This window comes from Glycine soja, chromosome 8, assembly GCF_004193775.1.
Source record: "Glycine soja cultivar W05 chromosome 8, ASM419377v2, whole genome shotgun sequence".
Classification (NCBI taxonomy): domain Eukaryota; kingdom Viridiplantae; phylum Streptophyta; class Magnoliopsida; order Fabales; family Fabaceae; genus Glycine; species Glycine soja.
In genome coordinates, this window is record NC_041009.1 from 42713780 (window position 1) to 42736407 (window position 22628).

A 22628-nucleotide genomic window follows, 5' to 3' on the forward strand; every position below is an offset into this window, starting at 1 on the left:
AGGATGACATTCTTTCTTGGTATGCAGGTGTATAAAAAAAATGAAATATTTCTTTGCCAGGAAAAATATACAAATGAAGTTCTCAAGAAGTTCAACATGGAGGGGTACAAACCAGCTGCAACTCCAATGAATCAAAAGGAGAAGTTTTGCAAAGAAGACGGAGCTACAAAAGTGGATGAAAAACTGTATAGGAGCCTTATAGGCTGCCTAATGTATTTAAGTGCATCAAGGCTTGACATCTTGCATGCAATAAGCTTGTTATCAAGGTACATGAACTGTGCTAGTAGAATTCATTTTCAGGCAGCGAAAAGAGTTCTTACATATGTTAAGGGCACAATTGATTTTGGAATAAGATACCATTATGTTAAAAACTTCAGACTTTTTGGTTATTCTGATAGTGATTGGGCTGGATGTGCTGTTGATATAAGAAGTACTTTAGGTTATCTTTTTAGCTTTGGTTTTGGAATTTTTTTTCATGGCAATCAAAGAAACAATACGTTATAGCTCAATCCACAACAGAAGCAGAATATGTAGTTGCAACTGCTGCTGTAAATCAAGCTCTGGATCATAAAGCTTATGACAAATTTGCATATGGAACAACAAGATAATACGCAGATATTTGTGGATAATCAAGTTGTAATTTTAATTTCAAATAACCCAGTTTTTTATGGCAAAACAAAACACTTCAAGATAAAGCTCTATTTTCTCAGGGACACAAAAGGAAGGAGAAGTGAAATTAATTTACTGCACAACAAAAGAACAAAGTGTTGATATCCTAACAAAGGTGCTTCCTAAAGCTAGATATGAATTCTTGAGACAGAGGCTTGGTGTATGCTGTTCCAGAGTCAAGGAGGAGTGTTGACTGTTTGATTCTTGAAACAGATTTTCTAAGTTGTTGCTATTTTGTAGGACCATTACCATCTGTTATGCTATACATGCACTAGTTTATTTATTTTTTTAGTTTATCTTCTATTTTCTAGGCAACTATCCCGTAGGAGTTATATATATATTTTTTAGTATCTCTTTGTAAAATGCAATCTGCTTTTGAGATCAATAAAGAAAGTCTTATGCAGTTACAAAATATTTCCTAACTTCCTTTTATCGTTACTCTTCGTACCTTTCTAAAAACAACATTCATAGTCTTCCGAAATTAATTTGTAAACTCCAGAACCTCGAGACCCTAGACATCAGACTTGAACCTTGTAGCATGTTGTTATTGCCACAGGAGTTTTGCCAGCTTACAAAGCTAAGACATCTTTTGGGTTGTTTTATTTTGATGATTCCTTCTATTAGTCTTGGAGGTATGACGTCCCTACAAAGGCTGCCTCATCTATATCACTTTGATTGTGAAACAATTCCGGAAGATGTTATAGTAGAGTTAATCAGAGAACTCTATGTTCATCAATAAATGAGATGCGAAACTTGGAGAAACTATATATTGAGTGAACAGAAGATGAAGTAATTGATTTGCCCATTATTTCATCACTGCCTATGTTGCAAAAGCTTGGGCTATCTGGGCAGTTAAATAAGGTTCCAGAGTGGGTTCCTCAACTCCAAAATCTTGTAAAATTGTCTTTGATATGTTCCCACTTAACTGATGATCCATTGAAATCTCTACAAAATATGCCACATTTGTTGTTCCTCTACATGAGCAAGAATTCTTATGAAGGTGAAAATTTGTATTTTCAAGATGGAGGGTTTCAGCGACTAAAGAAACTATATCTCAAATATTTATATAACTTGAATTCCATCATTATTGAGAAAGGAGCACTGCGTTCTTTGGAAACACTTCAGCTTTTGAAGTAGAGGATATGCCATATGAATTCGTGCAATGCATTGCTCCCATTGGAGGTCCATTAGTACACCCAAGCATCCAGCATGTGTGTCCCTTATAAAAATTTCTTCCTTCACAAGTGAAACACACTCTTTATTCATGACTAGGTATGCCTTTTCTTCCTAATATTTGTGAAATGGGATTCAAAAGTGTCTCCTTGATTCAAAAGTGCACTTATGCTTATGTTTAATTAAAATTATATTAAAAGGATAAGTAAAAGATATATATAGCTCGTTTGATTACCTAAAATGATACTTAGTATTGTTTACCATTTAGTCAACAAGAAATTAATGTAATTTTTATTTAATTTCTAAACTAATATTTACACTTTGAGTTTTTTTATTTCTTGTCATATGCTTTATTTATTTTATGTTCATATTACATCACTTATTAGAAATTAAGGATAAAATAAATTGTCTAATCAGTTACTAGAAATTCTATATAATTGTTCTATTCCCTCTATAGCTATTTTAGTTACAATTTTTTTACTATCAAAAGTCTGGCCATTTTAATGCTTTTTACTAATATTGTGCTTTGAATTGGCATAGGGATTGCTCTTCTAGCGTTTTGAAGTTGAAATTCTTCATGTTGTGCTCCAACAATGGCGTTGTATCTTCTTTGTTCAGAATTGGCTCTTTGGTCCCTGCATAAAAAGAATATGAGGAATTGTCTTTCTTTAGCAATGTCATTTTGAGTTCATGATCATCTTTAAAAAACAAGTCATTTGAGTTTACGACAGTGTATGATGTATAATAATGTATGAAAGATGTTATAGCAGTGTCTTTCAAGGATTGTGAGGTCTCATTTTCTATTTGGGAATAAAGGAAAAGAAGTTCATGTAATTTCATTGTTTAATTGTAAAGTTTCTTATTTTATTTTAATGCTTCTATTAAATTTTCCTCTGCCAGCTCTTTCTATTGTGGACATTTATTAATAAACCACCCATTAAAAAAGTTTACAGCAAGAAGAGGAGTGGTAATAAAATATTAGAGTCACGTGGAATTATTAATAATAAGATTAATTTTAAAAAAATATTATTCTTTTTAATGTATTTATTATTTTTTTATCTGTAAAAAAATCTTGGTTCTCAACCATTTTTATGATTTTGAGAACGGGCATAAAGAAGAATGGCACTGCTTATGCCAAATTATTGAGAAGTTCAAATTTGTAAATAACATGTATATAACAAAAGTGATTCATGCAGTTGGAAAGTACATCATTCACAAAAGAGGACAATAGGTTAATATTATGAATGACTTCTAAAAGCACACACTCAAGATAAGCACAACACAATTAACAGAAATGTCCTCGTAAATTTTTCAACCGTATCAATGTATCATATATTGTTATTCAATTAAATCTGTTTAATCAAGCAGGCTACCACCATTATACATTAGATCACCTAAAATTTGCACCGCACGTCATAGACTACAATTCCAAAAACAAAAACAGTGAAACACTATATGTTCCAAAAAGAGTATATGGTGTCTAACAGTACTTCTCACTATGTTACATAACAAAATGATATCGTTGATGATAACTTCTCAACTTAACACAATTCAGAAGATAGAAAAAGAGGCAGTTCTATCCAAAGATAAAGGGTTTCATCTTGAAAGGAAGCCTCAAAAAATAAAAAAATAAACTTGTCATTTCGATTTGGGCTAAAATATGTTTAAGGTCCATAATAAGTTAACCAATCTTGTTTTGGGTCTTTAATAAAAATAATTATGCTGAATCCCTAATAAAGAAAATAATTTTTAGTTGCTGATAAATTAATAAATTTTATTTTTGATCTCTAATAAATTTTGTTCATTTCGTAGTGGTCCCTATCAAATATTCCTCATGTATAATAGGTTTACCAATCAATCTCTTGCAATCCTTTTCCCTTTTATTTATTTTTTCTTTCAAAATATCAAGGCCAAACAATCCATCATAAAAAGGGTCCTTGTATGTACAAGTAGAAAAGATTGGATTAGTAGTATCAGTTCAAAATAAAGGACAGTGCTCAAGTCCACAATGCTTATAATGGAAGCAGCTCCTTAAGTTAAATGCAGTTTCAAATATTTTAGGGAAATAAAGTTGCACCCTTGTCCATCAGCTTAATGGCCTGATTCTACAAGAGAAAAATAATAAAATTTCCAATCTTCACCAATAACAGTTAATACTTGATACTAATAAATCTCTCAGCACATTGTGCTTAGATATCTTCATTGAAGAAGCATAGAAGCATTAAATTGACTTTGATTACAAACATTGTTAAAGTAATCATCCCTGTTTTCTGGTTAAGATAATATATAAGATATATAAAACATCAAGAGTACCAATAGTTGACAAAAAGTTCAAAGCTGAATGTATCCACGACATAACAGTATGCACTATAGTGACAAGTTTAAGTAGAGGAAGATTATTAAATTGTAAGACATCTTTACAGTATTTAATTATAAAGAATGGTCATAGTAGCACAATTAATTTGTAAATTGTAATTTGATTTGATTTTAGATGCATATTATTGGTATAATTAGTACTAATTAATTCTTTTAAATCATCTTTAACTATACAGTTCCATACCTATACAGTCTCTGAATCTCTCTCATTTTAGTATGATTCGATCAGAGCATTACACTTCCTCCCAAACATTCTATATAATGTATGGTAGTTTGAAGTATTGACATTGCACATGCCTATCACATGTGGGGAAGAGAACAAGATAAAGCCCTTAAAGTAAGTTACCAATACTTGTTGCTATAAAAATAATTCATCAGAATTATGCCCGGCCTACAAGACATAGGTATCTTTCTTTTAATGTGTTTTGTGATTTCAACGAAAATAAACAAACCAAGCTATTGAAATTGGAAGTCACCAGTAAAGGGATTTATATAGTAGTTTAAATAATCAGCATTGGAGCATCCTATAAATTTGACCTCTACCCAAAACAATAAAACTCAAAATATTCGCACAAAATATGAAAGAAGGCTAAACTCAAGCTTCAATTTAGTATTGAAATAAAAAAAAGTTGGAACTTAGAACCATATCCATAAAAACATTCAAAGACTACAATACATTTGAAGGATTGATCACACCTCTGTAAACATCTGGTAAGAAAGGCAAAACATTCTGAAAATTGACGACAAATTTCTCCAAAAACTTTTCCTCGGTTATGCAAATAATGGAACTAATGTACATGTTAGCACACCTTTTGATTTCAAGATTTTGATTACTGAGAATCTAGGGATAATTCTCTTCTCCAAGCTGTACGCTACAACTTGAGGATATTCAGCAATAGCTTCTGATGGCCAACCCATATCCTTCACCAGGAAACTCATTTTCTTGGTAAAAGTCTCCCCTGAAAATATCATAAAACCAGGAAACTTTCTAAATGCTCGAAGAGACATTTCATGGTTCCAGCCCCACCTCTGGTAAACCTCAAACCTTGAATCCCAGACTGATTTCCTCATAGTTACAAGCACAGAAATAGCCACGACAAAATTATTTTTCAAAGGACTAAACCCAATTTCCTTAACTGTTTTGACTGCTTCCACAAATCTGGAATGCTTCACATACGCTGCAGACAGAGCAATGGTTATTAGTAATGATATGGATGCCTGAGCCACACCACATTGCTTCAAAATTTTAATGTTTGGAACCAAGGCATTCACTAAGTCACCATATATAAAACCAAGAGGGGAATTTCTCAAAGCTCTAACAACTTCCCGATCATCACAAAGTACACTCTTTAGGATCTCATAACGTGGGATGAGGCATTTTTCCAAGTTCCTCTTCAAGATAGAACTATTAGCAATCAGGATTTTAGGCATGCCAGCGTCGGAGACCCCAATAAAACGAAAGAACTTGAGTTTAGGCAAAAGGGTATTCTCTGCATCTGCAACAAGCACTAAAGGATGTCTCCCAACAAGTTTTGCAAGTTTTGTTTTGCAGAACCCATAATTCTTGAGAAGATCAAGAACAGCATTTGGGCCATCAGGGTTTTTCAAATTGACCCTGTTGGAGAGTTCCCTTGCCAGTTTTGGGGACACCCCACATGAGTTAATGAGGTAAGACACAGTAAAGGTGCCACTTTTATGGTGGTTTCCATCTGATTCAGAATCAAAAGAGGTTCCTGAAGTGAATGAATTGAAGAAAAAAAGTGAAGCAGAGTGTTTGTGTTGCAACAGAGAATCCAATGGAATATGGGTGCTCTAGTAGCGTGTGAATGATGATGATGCAGACAGCCTTGCAATGAGAAGAAAATTAGACACCATTTACTCGCTCACAGAATTTAATGTAGTGAGATTTGATTAAGAGCAATGAGAGTAACCTCTTGGCAAGACAGAGAACTGGCTTTCGGAGCATCCGTAGGTTTTCAGAAGACTAAGGACAGCATTTGATGTATCTGATGATTGATGAATCTCTTTGGAGCCAAAGCCGGTGTTTTTTCTTCTCCATTCATCCTACCAAACAAACCCTAAAGTGAATGGGTTAAAGAAAAAGAGAGCATTGGGCTATGTATGTTGCAGCAGAGAAAGAAAATGGATTTGGTGAATGGAAAAGATGAAGTTAATTTTAGAATGAGGAATCTATTCACCATTTTCACTCACCATTTTGCCTAATCAAGTTTCACATTTCAGACACTGCCTCATCACCACCATATGCAGGGTAGGGAAGGACAGTTAGAAACAGAACTACAATTTTAACCCTAGAAATGTTGAGGGTAATTGGGTAAATATGCTCTATATATAATTATTTAACTATAAATAAATAAAAACTTTATTATATTTTTTATGAATTAAATTTATATAAAAATAACATTTAAATTTGATTTAAATTTAAAATGTAGTATTATAATTTAAACAATAAAAAAAATACTTATTAGAAGTTAAAACAAAATATGATAAAATTTGAATTTTTTTGTTACATTTAATTTGAATGTAAAGATAATAATTAAAATCACTTAATTTAAATTTAAAATAAAACTAATTGCTATAATTTGAAATAAAATAAATTATAATTAATTTAAATTTAAAGATAATAACATACTCATATAATAATGATTTAAGTTTAGACTAATTGCAAAATTATCAAATAATAAGGGTGGGGAAATAATATAAAAAGTAAACTAATTTAGAAAGTGGTAGTCTTAATGTCCAAAATAAATATTTAAATATACAGTATTGGAATAGATTAATCAAGAAAAAAACTTACATCAAAATAATTATTATGCATAACTATTTATATATTTAATTTGTATGTACTCAAAGTGTAAAGATTTTTTTAAAATCATAAATCAGTCACAAAATCTCACATCTTTTAAAAGTTTGAATTTTATCCCAGCTATCTTAAAAGTCACAAGTGTCAAATTGTGATTAATGAAAATGTAAAAAAACTTTAGACAATGAAACAATAGTTGGAGTAGATGGAGTGATGTGTGTAGAGTGGAATTTGTCAAGGTGGTTCTCACATATTAGGGTGGGGATTGGGGGTTGTTTGGATGTGTGACCCCAAAAAAAATCCCTCTTTTATTATTTATTTTTTTTGTGTAAAGATTGAGTATGAAGGAAGAAAGTGCTGGGAAAGAAAGCACTCCCTCCATCCATACTAAACCCTCTCAACGCTTGAATGATGATCCAACCTCAGAAGCTTGCCTGAGTTCTCTATCATAGTCAAGATTGACTTAATTTCAAGTTTAAAGGATAATTTTTTTATATATATTTAATTTAGGTTTCTTAATTGAAATGTGTTTTATATGGCCTAATTGACTAATTGGATGAGAGTCATTGCTCTCAAGCTACTTCTATCGCGAACAATGATGGATAGCGTTCTATCTATTGTTTTGTTTTTATCAAAATACACTTAAGTTAAAGGAAGAAAGAACAAAGCTAATTTTATGTTCAGAGACACTCACAATTTTTTTCTTTATATATTCTAACAATTTTTATGCACTAGAAATCATTTTTAAATTAAATAAATCAAAAAACAAAACTCTCACAAAAAAAATGTCACAAATCACATCAATGTTTATCTCATTATATGCTGAATTAGCATTGTCTTGATAGAGGGACCAAAAAAACATTTTTCAAATTTAAAAGACATCTCTTAACAGTAGTTGTTGAATCATCTGCTTTAGAGTCTGTAATAATACCATATCTAATGGTTGGAAATACCTCTCCTACCCGGGAGACCTAGCCTCCTTTCCCACGGGAATTTATCTTCTTAAAAAGTAGTTTCGACGTTCAACTGATTGATCATGTTTCAAATTTGACAATTAACCAAAATTGGAAACTGAACACTCAAATTATATGAATCCAATGCTTTCGTAGTGCTTCTTCATCTTAGACACATGCATACATGATACATGGGGAAAATATCATTAGGTATTAAGCATGTTTTTTACGAACTCATGAAATTTCTATGTTCTACTGTTGCTAGCCAACACTAGTGATGACTTTGGAAGAACGCTGAATTGGTTTGATACATGTGTACTAAAAGAACAGAAAAAATTAAATCAAAGTCATGAATACAAAATTATTATTAATGAGATCGCCTAACTGGTATGCATTAATGGAGCCTCCCATAAAGCAAATTCTCTGCATTAATGATAATATAACATTCTTGTCCTGGTTTATCTTCTCCACATTTTAACCTCCAAAGCAATTTGAACTTATGAACCTCGAACAACAAATGCATTTTATTTCCCATTCTAATTTTTCTTTGGCTAACCTGAAACATGATACATGCTTGCACCAATTCAATTTACACATACCCACCACTCCATTTCTAGATGCTAAAGAGAGTATGTTACTACTTAATAGGATCCTCATTAATGAACAACAGAGCAATCAAAATAAGAATTTCTAACTGAATTCATATTATCAAGCATAAATGTATATTGCTTTCAGTTCAGGCTTCCCTGTAGCTTCTCTCCTTTATGGTACAAAAATCACACTCATAACATTGTAAATCAATACATGCACAAGATGATAGGGGGGAAAACACTGTACAAATATAGATACTAAAAATTGAATATTAACAACTGAATAAATCGTAATTTACTTTTACTTTCACTTTCATATTTCTCAGAACACATGATATGTTGATAATGGTATAACATTAGGTAGCAGTAAAATTACCAAGCTTTGTGCCAACCTAAATTGAGAAGTGGGCAAGAACATAACAGCCAACTTGAGCAAAAATAACTGAGGCATACTTAATGAAAGTACGTACTCTGTCCACTCTCGGAGGAAGGAAATATAGGAAACAAATCAACAAACTTGATATTCATATAATCTATCAATCATATTAGTGGAGCGGTACGCTTTGCTGTAATTCATGAATAACTCACCCCTTTTCAAAGTGACAAACTCATATCTGAAGCATTAAATTGTGCTGCATCCTTTGTGCTTCATTGCTCATTATTCTGAGATTTACGCATCAATAATAAGTCAATATATGTTTCCTTTTTCTTACTAAAAGCATTCAGTCACAATTTCTGATCCATAAGTAGTTGAACTAGTCTGCAATTTTACCCACCAATCCTCCTTTTTAACAGTAAACCTTAGATATGAAACAGAAAATATGTTACATATTTTGGCCTGTCACAATCTCCATATTCGATTGATATTGGAAGAGACATGAATAATGTGATTCTTCCTATAGTTATCTGAGGTGTTGATGTTGTGAATCTACAGGAATCTTACATTTGGGATTTGTTATTAGGCTATGGAAATAACAGTTTTAGAAAATTTGGGGAAAAAAATTAAGTTAATCCTCGATTAAATAAATTCAATTAACTTTCAGCCGGATGGAGTATATCGTGCATGTCAGCGCATGAACCTGTTGAACTATAACATATTCATATACTCACCATTCATGAGTAGTGGCTGACCCTAAAAATGCTGTAGCTGAGGAAATGAATGTAGGGCTGACATGTGGATTCCCTGACCTAATGTTATTCTGATTTTATTAAGATATATAGTGAGTACTAACACATCCCAATGCTTAGTTCTCAAATAAAAACAAAGCAGAATGCCCACTTTCTACTGCCTCCTCCTATTTAAGCTAATTCCTACTTCTAAAACTGTAACCACCTAGCTATTCTAACTAATTAGTAACTACTCTCTGGCCCTGTCAGATGCATAAAAATTACCAGTAACTGACAAATGTTCAAATCCATATATATATCCATGACTACAAATAGCAGCAAGCAGAACAAGATAGTGGCTATTTTAAGTCGAAGGGGCTACATCATAACTTGTAAGACACCATAATCGCATTCATTTATTAAAAATTGATAAGGTAATGGTAGCACAACTAAAGTCAATATGATTCTACGGAAATAAACTTTGGTTATTGATACCCTCCACAGTCCACATGCTCTAACAAATAACCAGGGGCTTCCGGCAAGACATTCAATTTAGTTCATGGCAGTTTTTTAAGTGTAGACATGTCTATCACATGCCACTTTTGGCTAAAATGAATGGCAAAAAGTATGTGATAACAGTACAGACTACTGAGCTGAAACAAATTTTCATAATATTTAAAACAAAAGAGCAAAAGGGCAACAATCAATCAAGATAAAATTAATCAGAGTTACCCCTGGCCTACAATAGAGCACACTTCTTTCATGAGTTGTACGTCAACAAAAAAAATAATCCAATTTGTTGAATTGAAAATCACCACTAAATGGATTAATATACTTGATTATAAAATCAATATGCTATAAATCAGACCAAAAGTTTCTCCACCCAAGGAAAATAAAACTCAAAACTACTGACACAAAAAGGAAAAACCAGCAAAAATCAAAGTTCAATTTATCAATGAAAGAGAAAAGCTGGAAGTTAGGGCAATCACCAGCAAAAGCCTTCAAAGCCTATAATACATTCTGTTGATTTGCCAAACTGTTGTAGTAATCTGGCAAGAAAGGCAAATCTTTCTGAAAATTGATGACAAATTTCTCCAAAAAATTTGCCTCGGTTATGCAAATAATGGCACTGAAGTGCAAATTTTTCTTGAGCAGACCTTTTGATTTCAACATTTTGATTATCGAGAATCTAGGGATAATCCTCTTCTCCAAGTTGTACGTTACAACTTGAGGATATTCAGCAATATCTTCTGATGAACAACCCATATCCTTCACTAGGAAACTCATTTTTTTTATAAACACTTCCTCTGACAACTTCACAATACTGGGAAACTTTCGAACTGCTCCAAGAGCTATTTCGCGGTTCCAGCCACACCTCTCATAAACCTCAAACCTTGATTCCCATACTGCTTTGCTCTTATTGGCAAGAACTTCAACACCCACGACAAAAGTTCTTTTCAAAGGATTAAACCCAAATTCCTTAGCAGTGTTAACAGCTTCCACAAATTTGGAATGGTCCCTGTAGGCTAGAGTCCCAGAATGCATCAACAGGTAAGATATGGAACCTTGAGGCACGCCAGATTCCCTCAAAACCCTAATGTTTGGAACCAAGTGTGTCATCATGTCAACATACGTAAAACCAAATGGGGCATTTTTCAAAGCTCTAACAACTTCCCCTTTGTCACGAAGTAAACTACTTAGAATCTCATACCGTGGAATGAGGCATTTGTCCAAGCTTCTAAACAACATATGATGGCTAGCAATTAGGATTTTAGGCATGTCAGCGTTGGAAATCCCAATAGAACGGAAGAACTTGAGTTTCGGCAAAAGGGTATTCTCTGCATTTGCAGCAATGACGGAGGGCTTTATCTCCGCAAGTTTTGCAAGATGGGTTTTTTCAAACCCATATTTGTTGAGAAGATTAATAACAGCATTTGGGCCATCTGGGTTTTTCAAATTGACCCTATTGGAGAGTTCACTGGCTAGTTTTGGGGACAATCCCCATGAGTTGATGAGGTAAGACACAGTAAAGGTGTCACCTTTGTGGTGGTTTTCATCGTCTGATTCAGCATCAGAAGAGATTCCTGAAGTGAAGGAATTGAAGAAAAAAAATGATGCATTGTGTTTGTGTTGCAGAAGAGAACCCAATTGGATCGGGTTACTTCTGTGGTGTGTGAATGATGTAGTTAATCTTGCAATGAGAAGAAAATTACGCACCATTTACTCACTCAGAAATTGAAGTGAATGTTGTTGATGATGTGATGAAGGGGCAATGCAATGCACAACACAGTAAGCTAATGACACGGAGACCAGTAAGTGGGCTTTAGCGCAGCGCAAGGACATCATTTTCAAGGTAGCTAGGTTTTTTCTCTCAAACTATTGGCTTTTGTTTTTATTTTTTATTTTTTATTTTAACAAGAGTGGTGCAATTTTTCTAATTAATTATCAAAATGGATGGATTTTGAAAACATACAAAAATGAATAAGTCGTCTTTTTAAAAGAAAAATCGTGTTTCAGTATATTCTTTCAAAATACAACTTGTCTATATTTGTAATTTTTTAAAATATATTTATGTCAGTAATTAATTAAAAAATTACACTACTCATGATAAAAAGCCCAATTTTTTCTTCTCTAGCGTATAACATTTGCACAGAAAATATATTTACCTAGTTGAGAGGAAGGAAATAAAGAAGGCTAAAAAATCATTGTAATTCCTCAAGGTATATATAAATTGATGATAATTTAATTCTTAAAATTGAAAGACAAAATTTTTAATTTAATCTCTAACCATATAGAAAAATACAACAATTATATTCTACGGATAAATTAATCCATGAATTTTATAATTTAATATCAAATTATTTTTCAATTAATTCATGAATTTTATAATTGAATATCAAATTATTTTTCAAAAATATAACTTGTTATTAAATAAGTTCTTAATAATCAAACTTGATGCCAAAATGATACTTGTGCACAATATAGAATTTTAATATTGGATGTTAAAATGATTAAATATATTATATTATATTTAATATTACACTTAAATTTAAATGTTTTTGTAATTTTGAAATATAAAATTATAAAATAATTTAATTACTTTACAAACATACATAAATGATTATTTTCATAATATTTTAATTTTACAAGCAATACTTTTGAATAAATTAAAGTATAGAAAATAATAAATTAAAAAAATTATTGACTCAAATATTAGTTAAAATATATCATTTAAAACAACCTATTACTTTTTTATTTTTTTCAAATAATTGAGTTAGATAGTACGTAGCATTTAAATAACTCATAATGCATACATAGATTAAAATACTTATTACATATAAATGCTATATAAAAATATAATACATGATTTAAAATAATAGTAATAATAATAATAACACTCAAGTTAAAATTTATAATAATGATATTTAAATTAACAGTAAAATTATACAATTTAAAGAAAATAATAATATCATATAATATATGTAGTTATAGTGGTACATGAACTTAATAATTTTATTTTTAAGTTTATAAAGATTTATATAAAATAAATATTTTCATTTACTTTAATCATTAAAATATTATAAATTTGACTAAATAATATTTTATTTAGCCCAAGAAATTAGTCGACGAGAACAAGACATTATCATATTTGAAAAGTTATTGGTTCAAATTTTCACTCACCTCATTAAAGTGATGTAAACTTAAATACTTTGTAAGTGTTATTTGAGTCTAGACTCTCTTTGCCTTGAATTATGAATATCATTTTTTTCCTTAAATCAATAAATAATCAATAACCAATAATATAAACAATATGAGAACCTACATATTACAAAATTTTACACGTGTCAACTTCTAATCAATCAAACAAAATACGACAAATTTGAATACAACAAGTTTAAATTTTAACTAAAAGAGGTTATTAAACCAAAAACGAATACCAAAAAAAATAAAAAATCAAAAACACTCTAAGGTGTTCGTACAAGAAGTGGAGGTTCACATGAAGTCTACCTCGTGGCAAGGGACAATAAAAGTTTGCTTAAGTTGGCAACAAATTCAAAATCAGATTTGTGTGTTCAGCAAAAGGTAGCAAAATAAAAGTAACACACAACTATCCTACTCTCATCCACCGTACAAACCAACGAAAGACTACACCCATCTAGGAATGCAAAAGCTGTTTCATATATCAACAATGTAGTCTTTCAGAAACATCAAAATGGAAATTGATCACCAAAGCAACATACAAGAGTTTTGCAGTTTAACAAAAATGCGTTTGAATAAGGTAAGCATAGGTTTCTAGCTTTCAAATTGTGAATTTTAAATTCCAAGTGACTTTCATTATGGGAAATTATTTTAGGGTCCTGACAGGTTGAAGACCTTTGCCTAAACAATCTGCAAAGCCAAGCTGCAATGATCCTCTGAGTTTAACTACGGAACAAAACCATGCAAAAATAAGGGATGGAGACTCTATCATGTATCAGAGAAGAATGCTGAGGGAAAAAGACACTTCCATTGCTGTATCTAACAGTAGAATGTAGACAGAAACAATACTGAATTATATCATCATGATACATTTTTGGTTTTTAGTTAGTTTTTACGTTATTATTCAAATGTTTTCAATTACAAATTTTGAAGAGACAGCTGAAGATAAAAATGACACTTGAAGTAGTTTTGTTAATTTTGCTTGCATGCCTGGTAGTTTCTCAATTTTTGCCGTCATGTTTCAGTCTTGACAATGCTTTGTTTTTTCATTTTCTTGGTTATTATTGGTTTCATGACATACATTATAGAAAATGTTGTAGTTCTATACTTAAGTTAATATAATTTGTATCAAACAGCCCTGTTTACAGCATATGATCACTGAGTAGTTGAATAACAATGGAAGAATAATGAACAGAAAAGCTCAATGCAGAAACATTGCCAGCAGGAAATGAATGAATAGGGGACTGACACATAACCGTCGTAGATGTTATTCTGGTTTTATTAAAATACAGTGACCACCAATGCATAACGCAGTGACCACCAATGCATAACGCAGTGATGCTCAGTTCTCAAATATAAGCAAAACAGAATGCCCACTTCTCTACCCTCTCCTAATTTAAGCTAATTCCTACTTCTATATAACTGTAAGCACTTAGATATTCTAAATTTCTAACTAAAACTATTATAATTTCCAAGTAACTGGGGTCCTTTCAAAATCGTTAAGATTACCAGTAATTGACCATTGTTCAAATCTACAAACATCCATGACTCCAAAAAGCAGTGTGCACTAACAAGATGTAGAGACAATTTTAAGTTGAAGGGGCTACATCATACACTAGTAAGACACCATAACATAATTCATTACTTAGAATGATAATGGTAGCACAATTTCATTCCATTGAAATGAATATTGGTTATTGATCCATTCCACATGCTCTAACAAATAACAAGGGGCTTCCTCCACTCCTCCAAGACATTCAAAAAGTTTACCGCATTTTTAACTGTAGACATGTCTATTTCATGAGACTTTTAGTTAAAATGAAAGGCAAAAAAGCATAGGATGGTTATGTGATAACAGTACAAACTAGTAGACTACTGAGCTGAAACAAATGTTCCCATTATAGATAAGATAAACATATTTAAAACACGAGGGTAACCATCAAGATAAAATTCATCAGAATTACCCTCAGCCTACAAAATATATGGTATTCTTTTATTCTGCTGTGCTTTATCAACAGAAATAAACAAACCTTTGTATTGAATTGAAAATCACCACTAAAAAGAATTATATAGACGCTGACACCAAAAGCTAAAGCAGATAAAATCAAAGTCCAATTTAGCATTGAAATAGACAAGTTGGAAGTTAGGATAAGTACCATCAAAAGCCGTCAAACACTACATTACATCTGAAGGCTTGATCTTACCTCTATAGAGGTCTGGTAAGACAGGCAAATCTTTCTGAAGACTGATCACAAAATTTTCCAGAAATTTTTCTTCAGTTATGCATATAATGGAACTAAAGGATACATTATTCTCAAGCAAACCTTTTGATTTCAAGATTTTGATTACCGAGAATCTAGGGATAATCCTCTTCTCTAAGTTGTATGCTACAACTTGAGGATACTCAGCGATTTCTTCTGATGGCCAACCCATATCATTCACTAGGAAATTCATTTTCTTGCTAAATGCCTCCTCTGACAACCTCATTACATTGGGAAACTTTCGAAATGCTTGAAGAGCCATTTCACGGTTCCAGCCCCACCTCTCATAAACCTTAAACCTTGATTCCCATACTGCTTTGCTGCTAATCAGAAGCATTTCAATGGCCACAATAAAATTTGTTCTCAAAGGATTAAACCCGATTTCCTTAGCAGTGTTGACAGCTTCCACAAATCTGGAATGCTTCCAGTAGGCTACAGTCCCACAATGGATCATCATGAAAGAGATAGAAGCTTGGGGCACACCAGACTGCCTCAAAACCTCAATGTTTGGAACCAAGTTCATTGCGTCACCATAATTAATACCAAATCGGGAACTTGTTATAGCTCTAACGACTTCCTGATCATCACCAAGTACACGTCTGAGGATCTCATATCTTGGGATGAAGAATTTTTTCAAGCTCCTCTTCAAGCTATGGTTAGCAATTAAAATCTTAGGCATGTCAGTGTTGGAAACCCCAATAGAACGTAAGAACTTGAGTTTAGGCAAAAGGGTATTCTCTGCATCCGCAAGAAGCACCAAAGGGTGTTTCTCAACAAGTTTTGCAACCTGGATTTTGTCAAACCCATAGTTGTTGAGAAGATCAAGAACAGCATTTGGGCCATGTGGGGTTTTCAAATTGACCTTATTGGAGAGTTTCCTGGCCAGTGTTGGGGACACCCCACATGAGTTGATGAGGTAAGACACAGTAAAGGTGCCACCTTTTTGGTGGTTTCCATCTGATTCAGAATCAGAAGAGGTTCCTGAAGTGAATGAATTGAATAAAAGAAGGAAAGCATTGCGTTTGTGTTGCAGCAGAGAACCCAATTGGATATGGGTACTTCTGTGGTGTGTGAGTGATACAGCTAACCTTGCAATGAGAAAATTAGGAACCATTTATTCACTCACGGATTTCAGTGAACGTTGACGGGTTTGGCTTAAGAACACTGAAGCTAGCCTATTCCCACGGAGACAGGTAACTGGGTTTTGGAATATCTGGGGTTGCTGAGAAGACGAAGGACATCACTTGCAGTGAATATTTTAGGAATATTATATTAAGGAATATTACTCTTATGAATATGTTTAGTTGATATTTAATAATTTTAGAAAAAATTATTTAGGGATTAATTAGATTAGGATTTTAAAAGATTATTTTAACCTAAAATATTATTATGAATTTTAAAGATTACATTGAAATATTATGATTTATCAAATGTCTTTATAACATTTTTATGATAGTTTAAATTTATAAATTTATAAAATTTGAAAAAGTTTTATAAATTTTTAAAAGTACATTTAAAATTACAAAAATTAGTGAAAAATTAATAAAAAATGATAGATTTGGATAAAAAAAATCAATATAATTTTTGTAATCTTTTTAATAATTATATTGATTTTAATTTTATATTGTCTTATATACTATAAGAGATTAGTAAGATTGAAAAATTGATAGAAGGATTATCGAATTATGTGAATGAAGAAATTGAGGGTTCAGTAAAAGGAAAGGATTGTGTCCAAATAAGTGATGAGCATAGTCAATAAAAGAAAAGTATGATTAGTCTTAGCACATAAAACAATCATTAATTCTTAATTTAGAAAACAATAGAAAAAAGTGTAGGGAGAAAAATATATTTAACATTTTTTTTACTACAAAAGAGTAAGAGAAATGTGAATGTATCTTTAAGAATATTAAAAAAGAGAAAAAAGGTATGTGTGATGATAGAAAATGAAGTTTGATAACCAATAGAAAAAAAAAAAAAAGTCTAACGATTCAAGAGTTTGAGTGAGATTGTTTAATAGATGTTTTATACTAAAAAGTATGATGGAATCTATTGAATTCATTCTTAAAAAATAATCCATCAAAATTTGTATATTTTTTAATATCAAAAGACTTTTTATAAGTTATAAAAATTTTAACTAAATACCACCAAATTTTGTTATCTTTTTAAAAAAATCTTAAAAGTCTTGATTGAATATCACAACATTTATTTATATTATTTTAAAATCCTAAATAAACACCATGATACTTTTTATAAAAAAAAATCTTTTAAAATCTTTTGGAATCCTTTAAAAATTGAAAAGAGAAAAAGTGAAAGAAGTGTGAAATCATGATGAGGGAAGATGTAGTTGTAGAGAATTGAAATGTAACATACACACCTTTCATTGTGAAAATAAGAAGGAAGGTAAATATGAAGATTTTATATTGAATTTGTGTCACACCTTTCATTGTTAAAAATGAAAAATGTTTATGTCACACACTAATAATATAAAGATTTACATTCACATTCAATTATAAATAACTAAAGGTAGGATTTTTAAGATTGTTATTATAAAAATTAAAAATTTATAGATATAATTGGAAGATAATATATAATTACTTTATATTTTGGTGCATAACATTTTCTCTCTATCTTATTTAGATAGTGAAACTTGTGTATGTTATTATGTTTGAAACTATTAGGGACACATAAGTTGTAACAATTTTAAAGTATAAAAAGATGACTTCTTTTTTTTATCAAGAGGGTCTAATTTAATTATTTGAAGCAATATACATGAGTTATTCTGATACTAAATTTCAACTCCTTTTAAAATTAAAATAAAAAGATGACTTTCTCTCGTGCATACCTTTTTCTTCTTCTCTCACTAATGTTGCTTGGGCAAGAACAAAATATTAACTTGCAAATTGAATATTGAATCGATTTCTGATGAATATTTTTTACTTGAGATGTATACAATTAAAACTTGAAAAAGATTATACACTTTTGTAGCTTTCTGATTTCTAGTGAACAGAATTTACAAGCATAAACAATTTTTGATGCTCATTGGAACAACTTTTACATACTTCTTGTAACCATTTTGGTTAACTTTTGGGGGCCTAGAAGTGCTCTTCCATAAGCAGCAGGTAGTGATAAGAGCTTCTTAACTTTTCCTACATAAGCTCTTTTAGTGAAGTTATTGTAGTCATTAGCTTCAATAGAATCTAAGATTTGCCCATACAACAACAAAGATGCCCATACAGGCCACCTGCTTGCAGAGTTGAGCTCCGAAACTCCCTTCTCTGCCTCATCAAAAAACATCCTTGCTCTCTGTATTTGGCCCTTCATGAAATTGCGCCACTTGTCGGTAACTTTCCCTCTAAAAATGTCATCATCTGTTAGGCCAGCTTGTGCCAATTCATCTTGTGGAAGATATACTCTTCCTCTTCTTGCACTATAATGATCAAGAACAAGAAATAATTAGATAACATAATTCTGTTGACTGCTTAAGGGTCAAAACGGCTAAGTAAGAGAACTCTTTTTTTCTTTTTTTTAATGAAAACTCTAACAAAGCATTTTTATTACACTGAATTTTTTTGAATATAAATCATAGTTTTACATGGCTACTATATCAATCTCATTGGGAAAGGAAAAGTTTATCACTTTTTTGGTTTAATAAAAAAATATCATTTTGATTTGAAGATTTCCTTTTCTCCTTATTCTACCTTAAATTATATAGATAATTGAAATTAAATGCTGTCCTAAGTTAAGTTGAATTGTCAATTTAACTTCTTTTGTTGTTGATTTTTAATGTAGTCTCTTGGAATTGAGGTTTTTAAGAACGAATGTCACTGATACTTAAACTACAAGGTGAGTTGTAATTCTAACTTCTATATTTAGGTTCAAATACAAGATATTGTTGCATTTAAAGATCCTTACTCTTCTCCAACGTCTCTGAGAATGTTGGTAAGTTGATTAGCTATGCCAAGTGCCAATGCAGCATTATAAACGCTCTCTGTTGTAGCCTTTGATTCTGGTGCTATCCCCATTACTGGAACACTCATAAGGCCCACTGTCCCTGCTACATAGTAGCAGTAAAGGTAGAGTTCATCAAAGCTATTGTATCTTGACTTTCTCAGATCAAGCCTCATCCCTTCAATCATGTCCTTAAATGGCTATTCATACAGAGATTTCAGTATAAATTGGATTAGTTTTAGCACATAAAAATAACTAGTACCCCCTATTGTTGCTAAATGCTAAGTAACTTATACATAATTGAACACTACATACTCTAAATTACACAATTCAACACTTATCTTGTAGAACACAAGTTCCTCACTCATTACTTTCTACAGGTCATAACAATTCATCCATCAGCAAACAACCAGATTCCATCATTTTTTTAGGGGCTGTATCTTAAGACAATTAGGCATGTTTGGTAATTCCAGGAAAAATAATTGTTTCTGGTTTAAAGCTTTCTCGGAAAGTTTTAAAGAGGAAAAAAAATAGGAATCATTTTTCTCAAAATAAGCTGAACCAAGCAAGTACATTATCCTCACATGTTTTGTGGCTTTGAGCACCACCATTTTCCTTGTTCTTGAATTTGATCTAGGCCAACTCAACCTAAAAAGATTGTCCAACACAACCTCTTCACACTTAGAATTGGACATCTTTGGAAAGCTGCAAGGTAGATTTTTGAACAGTTGAGGGTGACTCAATATTAGATCTACGACGATCTTTGATACCATCTTGAAGTTGGGCTGAGTTTAACTTAGCACCAAAAACTAACTCATCAGGTGAGGATTGTCAAGCCTTTATAAGCTCTATTTTGGCCATTTTGATAATTGACGTCCGACGTGAACACGGGTTGGCTAGTTTGAATTTTGATGTAAATAAGGATTTATTTTCCCCACAAACTAGGAAAGGTAACTAGAAGGTTCAATTTCAGAGTCCAGTTTACGGGCTTGTTGTCTACCTGTATATCAACTGGGTACTTTGAGACTGTATCTGAGAGGGCAGCATCATACATATCATAAGGCCGGCCTTCGAAAACATCAGATAATCTTTGCTCCCACCTGTCCAAGGCCTTTGGTGTGATGTGAGAAGCATTAGGTCCATCCACTAGTTCATCTGTTCTTCTGCACCACACTGCAATGCACAAAGTGTAGTCAATTTAATAATAGTAATAATAATAAAAATAAAAAAGAATGGACCACAAGCTTCATTGGATAAGCTTTTGTAGCATGCCAATTAGGATAAGCACACATACCATATATGGCCCAGATGGCTTTTCTGCGCTCTTGGGTCATCAATTGTGTGCCTGAGATTTGCAGTTCATAATGAACCAATCAAATTGACATCAACAACATAACTAAGAAACATCAAATAGACCAACAAAGGATAATCACCAAAATTTGAAATCATTGAATGGACTTTTGATCCTCACTGTCTTAGCAATAAAACACCATTTCAATTATAGTATACATTTTGCAACAAAGTGAAGGCATTTTTTAGGCATAGTACAGTGGGCAAAAGTGAATAAAACACATCTCTCTCTTAAGTGAATATTCCTCTATAATCAACCAAGAAAGAAGAGAAAAATCTAAAATTTGAACCATGAAGGGGGTTACTTCTTCAGAACTGTTAGTCAATGACTGAATTTTCTTAATATGAAACTGATATAATAATATACTTTAAAAATGCACAAACTCATTGGAACAAGAGACGATGATTAAGAAAAACAAGAAAAGGCCAAAACAAGACACACATACAGAGAGAGAGAGAGAGTACCTAGATAAAATGTCTTGGCATATTCAGCACAGACTTCACCACACCTATCATAAGCATCACTCAACAGATCCCCATTGGTTAAATCACCTTCAATTGTTGGTTTGTCCAAATTCAGTGCTCTCTTTGTACCCTTGTCCTGCTCCTTGACCAGTGCTGCTTGTTTCAACACCACTTCATATACCCTCTCCTCTGAGGATCTTGAAGGGTCTGCCACTGCTGGTGAAAAGCTTGCAAAACTGATCCCATTGCACAGTCCAAACCTCCTCTGGCTTCTGCCACCTCTCCCGCCAAGACCAACAATGGAGATAGGGTTCTCCTTGGGTCCACAACTCACCCAAAGAAGAACACCAGACATCTCAAACACTACTAGGCACCTTTGAATATTGGCTCAAAAAGTGATGAGAGGTGCACACCAGAAAAGGAAAGAGAGGGAGAAAATTAGAAGAAAAAAAATGAGTAGTTTGTAAGTAACATTGATGGGAAAAAAGGTCGATTTTTGTGAGGCTATTACAAGTTTTAGGACCAGCCCATTATTTTGAGTTCGAGGATATAGAGAAAAATGTGATTAGAAGGCTAAATGCAAAGGCAATCTCTTGTGATTCTGAGGAATAGCATGATCAGTTGTAACCTTAGCTGACACATGTAAATGTATGGACGGTGGTGTAGTAATCTGGAACTTGAACAAGTTGTTTTTGTCTTTAATGCAAGAAAGACTATTCCTTCTCACTCCCCACACTCTCTCTGTCGACCACTTTTTAACGGTTGTGAATTTGTGGACCAATGTTTTTGGTTTTGTTTGTTTAGTAGCATGTGGGTTAAATGTGGTTGAGTGACTCGTTTAGCATCAACATTCAACCCTAGTAGTACTGACATGGTGTGGCATGAACACATGGTTGGCAACGTAACATAGTTTTTTAAGAATTTAATCAAAAGTTTGTCTATGTATGTAAAGAAACATTAGTCTCTTAATTATATTTTAGTATCATAAAAGATTAGTTTTTGTCTTATGATTGAAAAAATATGCTAGACTTAAAATAAAAAAAGGTTTAATTACATTATTTTGAAATGTTACTACTTAAATTTTATTTTCGTAAATTATATTATTAAGTTTTCAATTTTTTTCACATTATATCACTACTTACATGTCTAAAAAAGGATAAATACTCATTTTAATCTTTGAAATTACCAGGTGATAACAATTGATCCCTCAAAAATG

At 32.1% G+C, this 22628-nt stretch overlaps 4 protein-coding genes across 5 annotated transcripts; all 4 read right to left on the reverse strand.

Moving 5' to 3' along the window:
- Positions 1-4797: 4797 nt before the first annotated feature.
- LOC114423333 lies at positions 4798-6502 on the reverse strand. 2 transcript variants are annotated; one of them, XM_028390057.1, is made up of 3 exons: positions 6430-6489; positions 6150-6282; positions 4798-5927 (listed from the first exon to the last, which is right to left on the reverse strand). In XM_028390057.1, the coding sequence occupies exons 1-3, from the start codon at positions 6430-6432 to the stop codon at positions 4990-4992; spliced, it is 1074 nt and encodes a 357-aa protein (XP_028245858.1). In that variant the 5' UTR covers positions 6433-6489; the 3' UTR covers positions 4798-4989. The 2 variants fall into 2 exon arrangements, 1 of the variants encoding a protein (XP_028245858.1); XR_003668831.1 differs by having other exon boundaries at positions 5889-6064; positions 6150-6502.
- Positions 6503-8667: 2165 nt separating this feature from the next.
- Positions 8668-12053, reverse strand: LOC114423334 (transcription termination factor MTERF15, mitochondrial-like). The gene is made up of 2 exons (XM_028390058.1): positions 10679-12053; positions 8668-9245 (listed from the first exon to the last, which is right to left on the reverse strand). Exon 1 carries the CDS (start codon positions 11907-11909, stop codon positions 10698-10700), a length of 1212 nt encoding a protein of 403 aa, XP_028245859.1. The 5' UTR covers positions 11910-12053; the 3' UTR covers positions 8668-9245; positions 10679-10697.
- A 3301-nt stretch (positions 12054-15354) lies between these two features.
- Positions 15355-16903, reverse strand: LOC114423336 (transcription termination factor MTERF15, mitochondrial-like). The gene has a single exon (XM_028390060.1). It carries the CDS (start codon positions 16761-16763, stop codon positions 15564-15566), a length of 1200 nt encoding a protein of 399 aa, XP_028245861.1. The 5' UTR covers positions 16764-16903; the 3' UTR covers positions 15355-15563.
- Positions 16904-18537: 1634 nt separating this feature from the next.
- On the reverse strand, positions 18538-21767 carry LOC114423337 (phytoene synthase 2, chloroplastic-like). Its single transcript, XM_028390061.1, has 5 exons — positions 21413-21767; positions 20892-20942; positions 20598-20770; positions 19562-19797; positions 18538-19076 (listed from the first exon to the last, which is right to left on the reverse strand). The coding sequence occupies exons 1-5, from the start codon at positions 21765-21767 to the stop codon at positions 18701-18703; spliced, it is 1191 nt and encodes a 396-aa protein (XP_028245862.1). The 3' UTR covers positions 18538-18700.
- Positions 21768-22628: the final 861 nt, after the last annotated feature.

Bases quoted from the DNA above. Each gene is read 5' to 3' on its own strand.
- LOC114423333 (XM_028390057.1), bottom strand. The intron at 5,928-6,149 runs GTTACTCTCATT...ATTCTGAATCAG, and splicing joins GTTCTCTGTCTTGCCAAGAG to ATGGAAACCACCATAAAAGT.
- LOC114423336 (XM_028390060.1), bottom strand. From the start codon at position 16,763: ATGGTTCCTAATTTTCTCATTGCAAGGTTAGCTGTATCACTCACACAC.
- LOC114423337 (XM_028390061.1), bottom strand. From the start codon at position 21,767: ATGTCTGGTGTTCTTCTTTGGGTGAGTTGTGGACCCAAGGAGAACCCT. The intron at 20,943-21,412 runs GTACTCTCTCTC...TGCAAATCTCAG, and splicing joins TGCCAAGACATTTTATCTAG to GCACACAATTGATGACCCAA. The intron at 19,077-19,561 runs GTAAGGATCTTT...TGATCATTATAG, and splicing joins CTCAGAGACGTTGGAGAAGA to TGCAAGAAGAGGAAGAGTAT.
- LOC114423334 (XM_028390058.1), bottom strand. From the start codon at position 11,909: ATGGTGCGTAATTTTCTTCTCATTGCAAGATTAACTACATCATTCACA.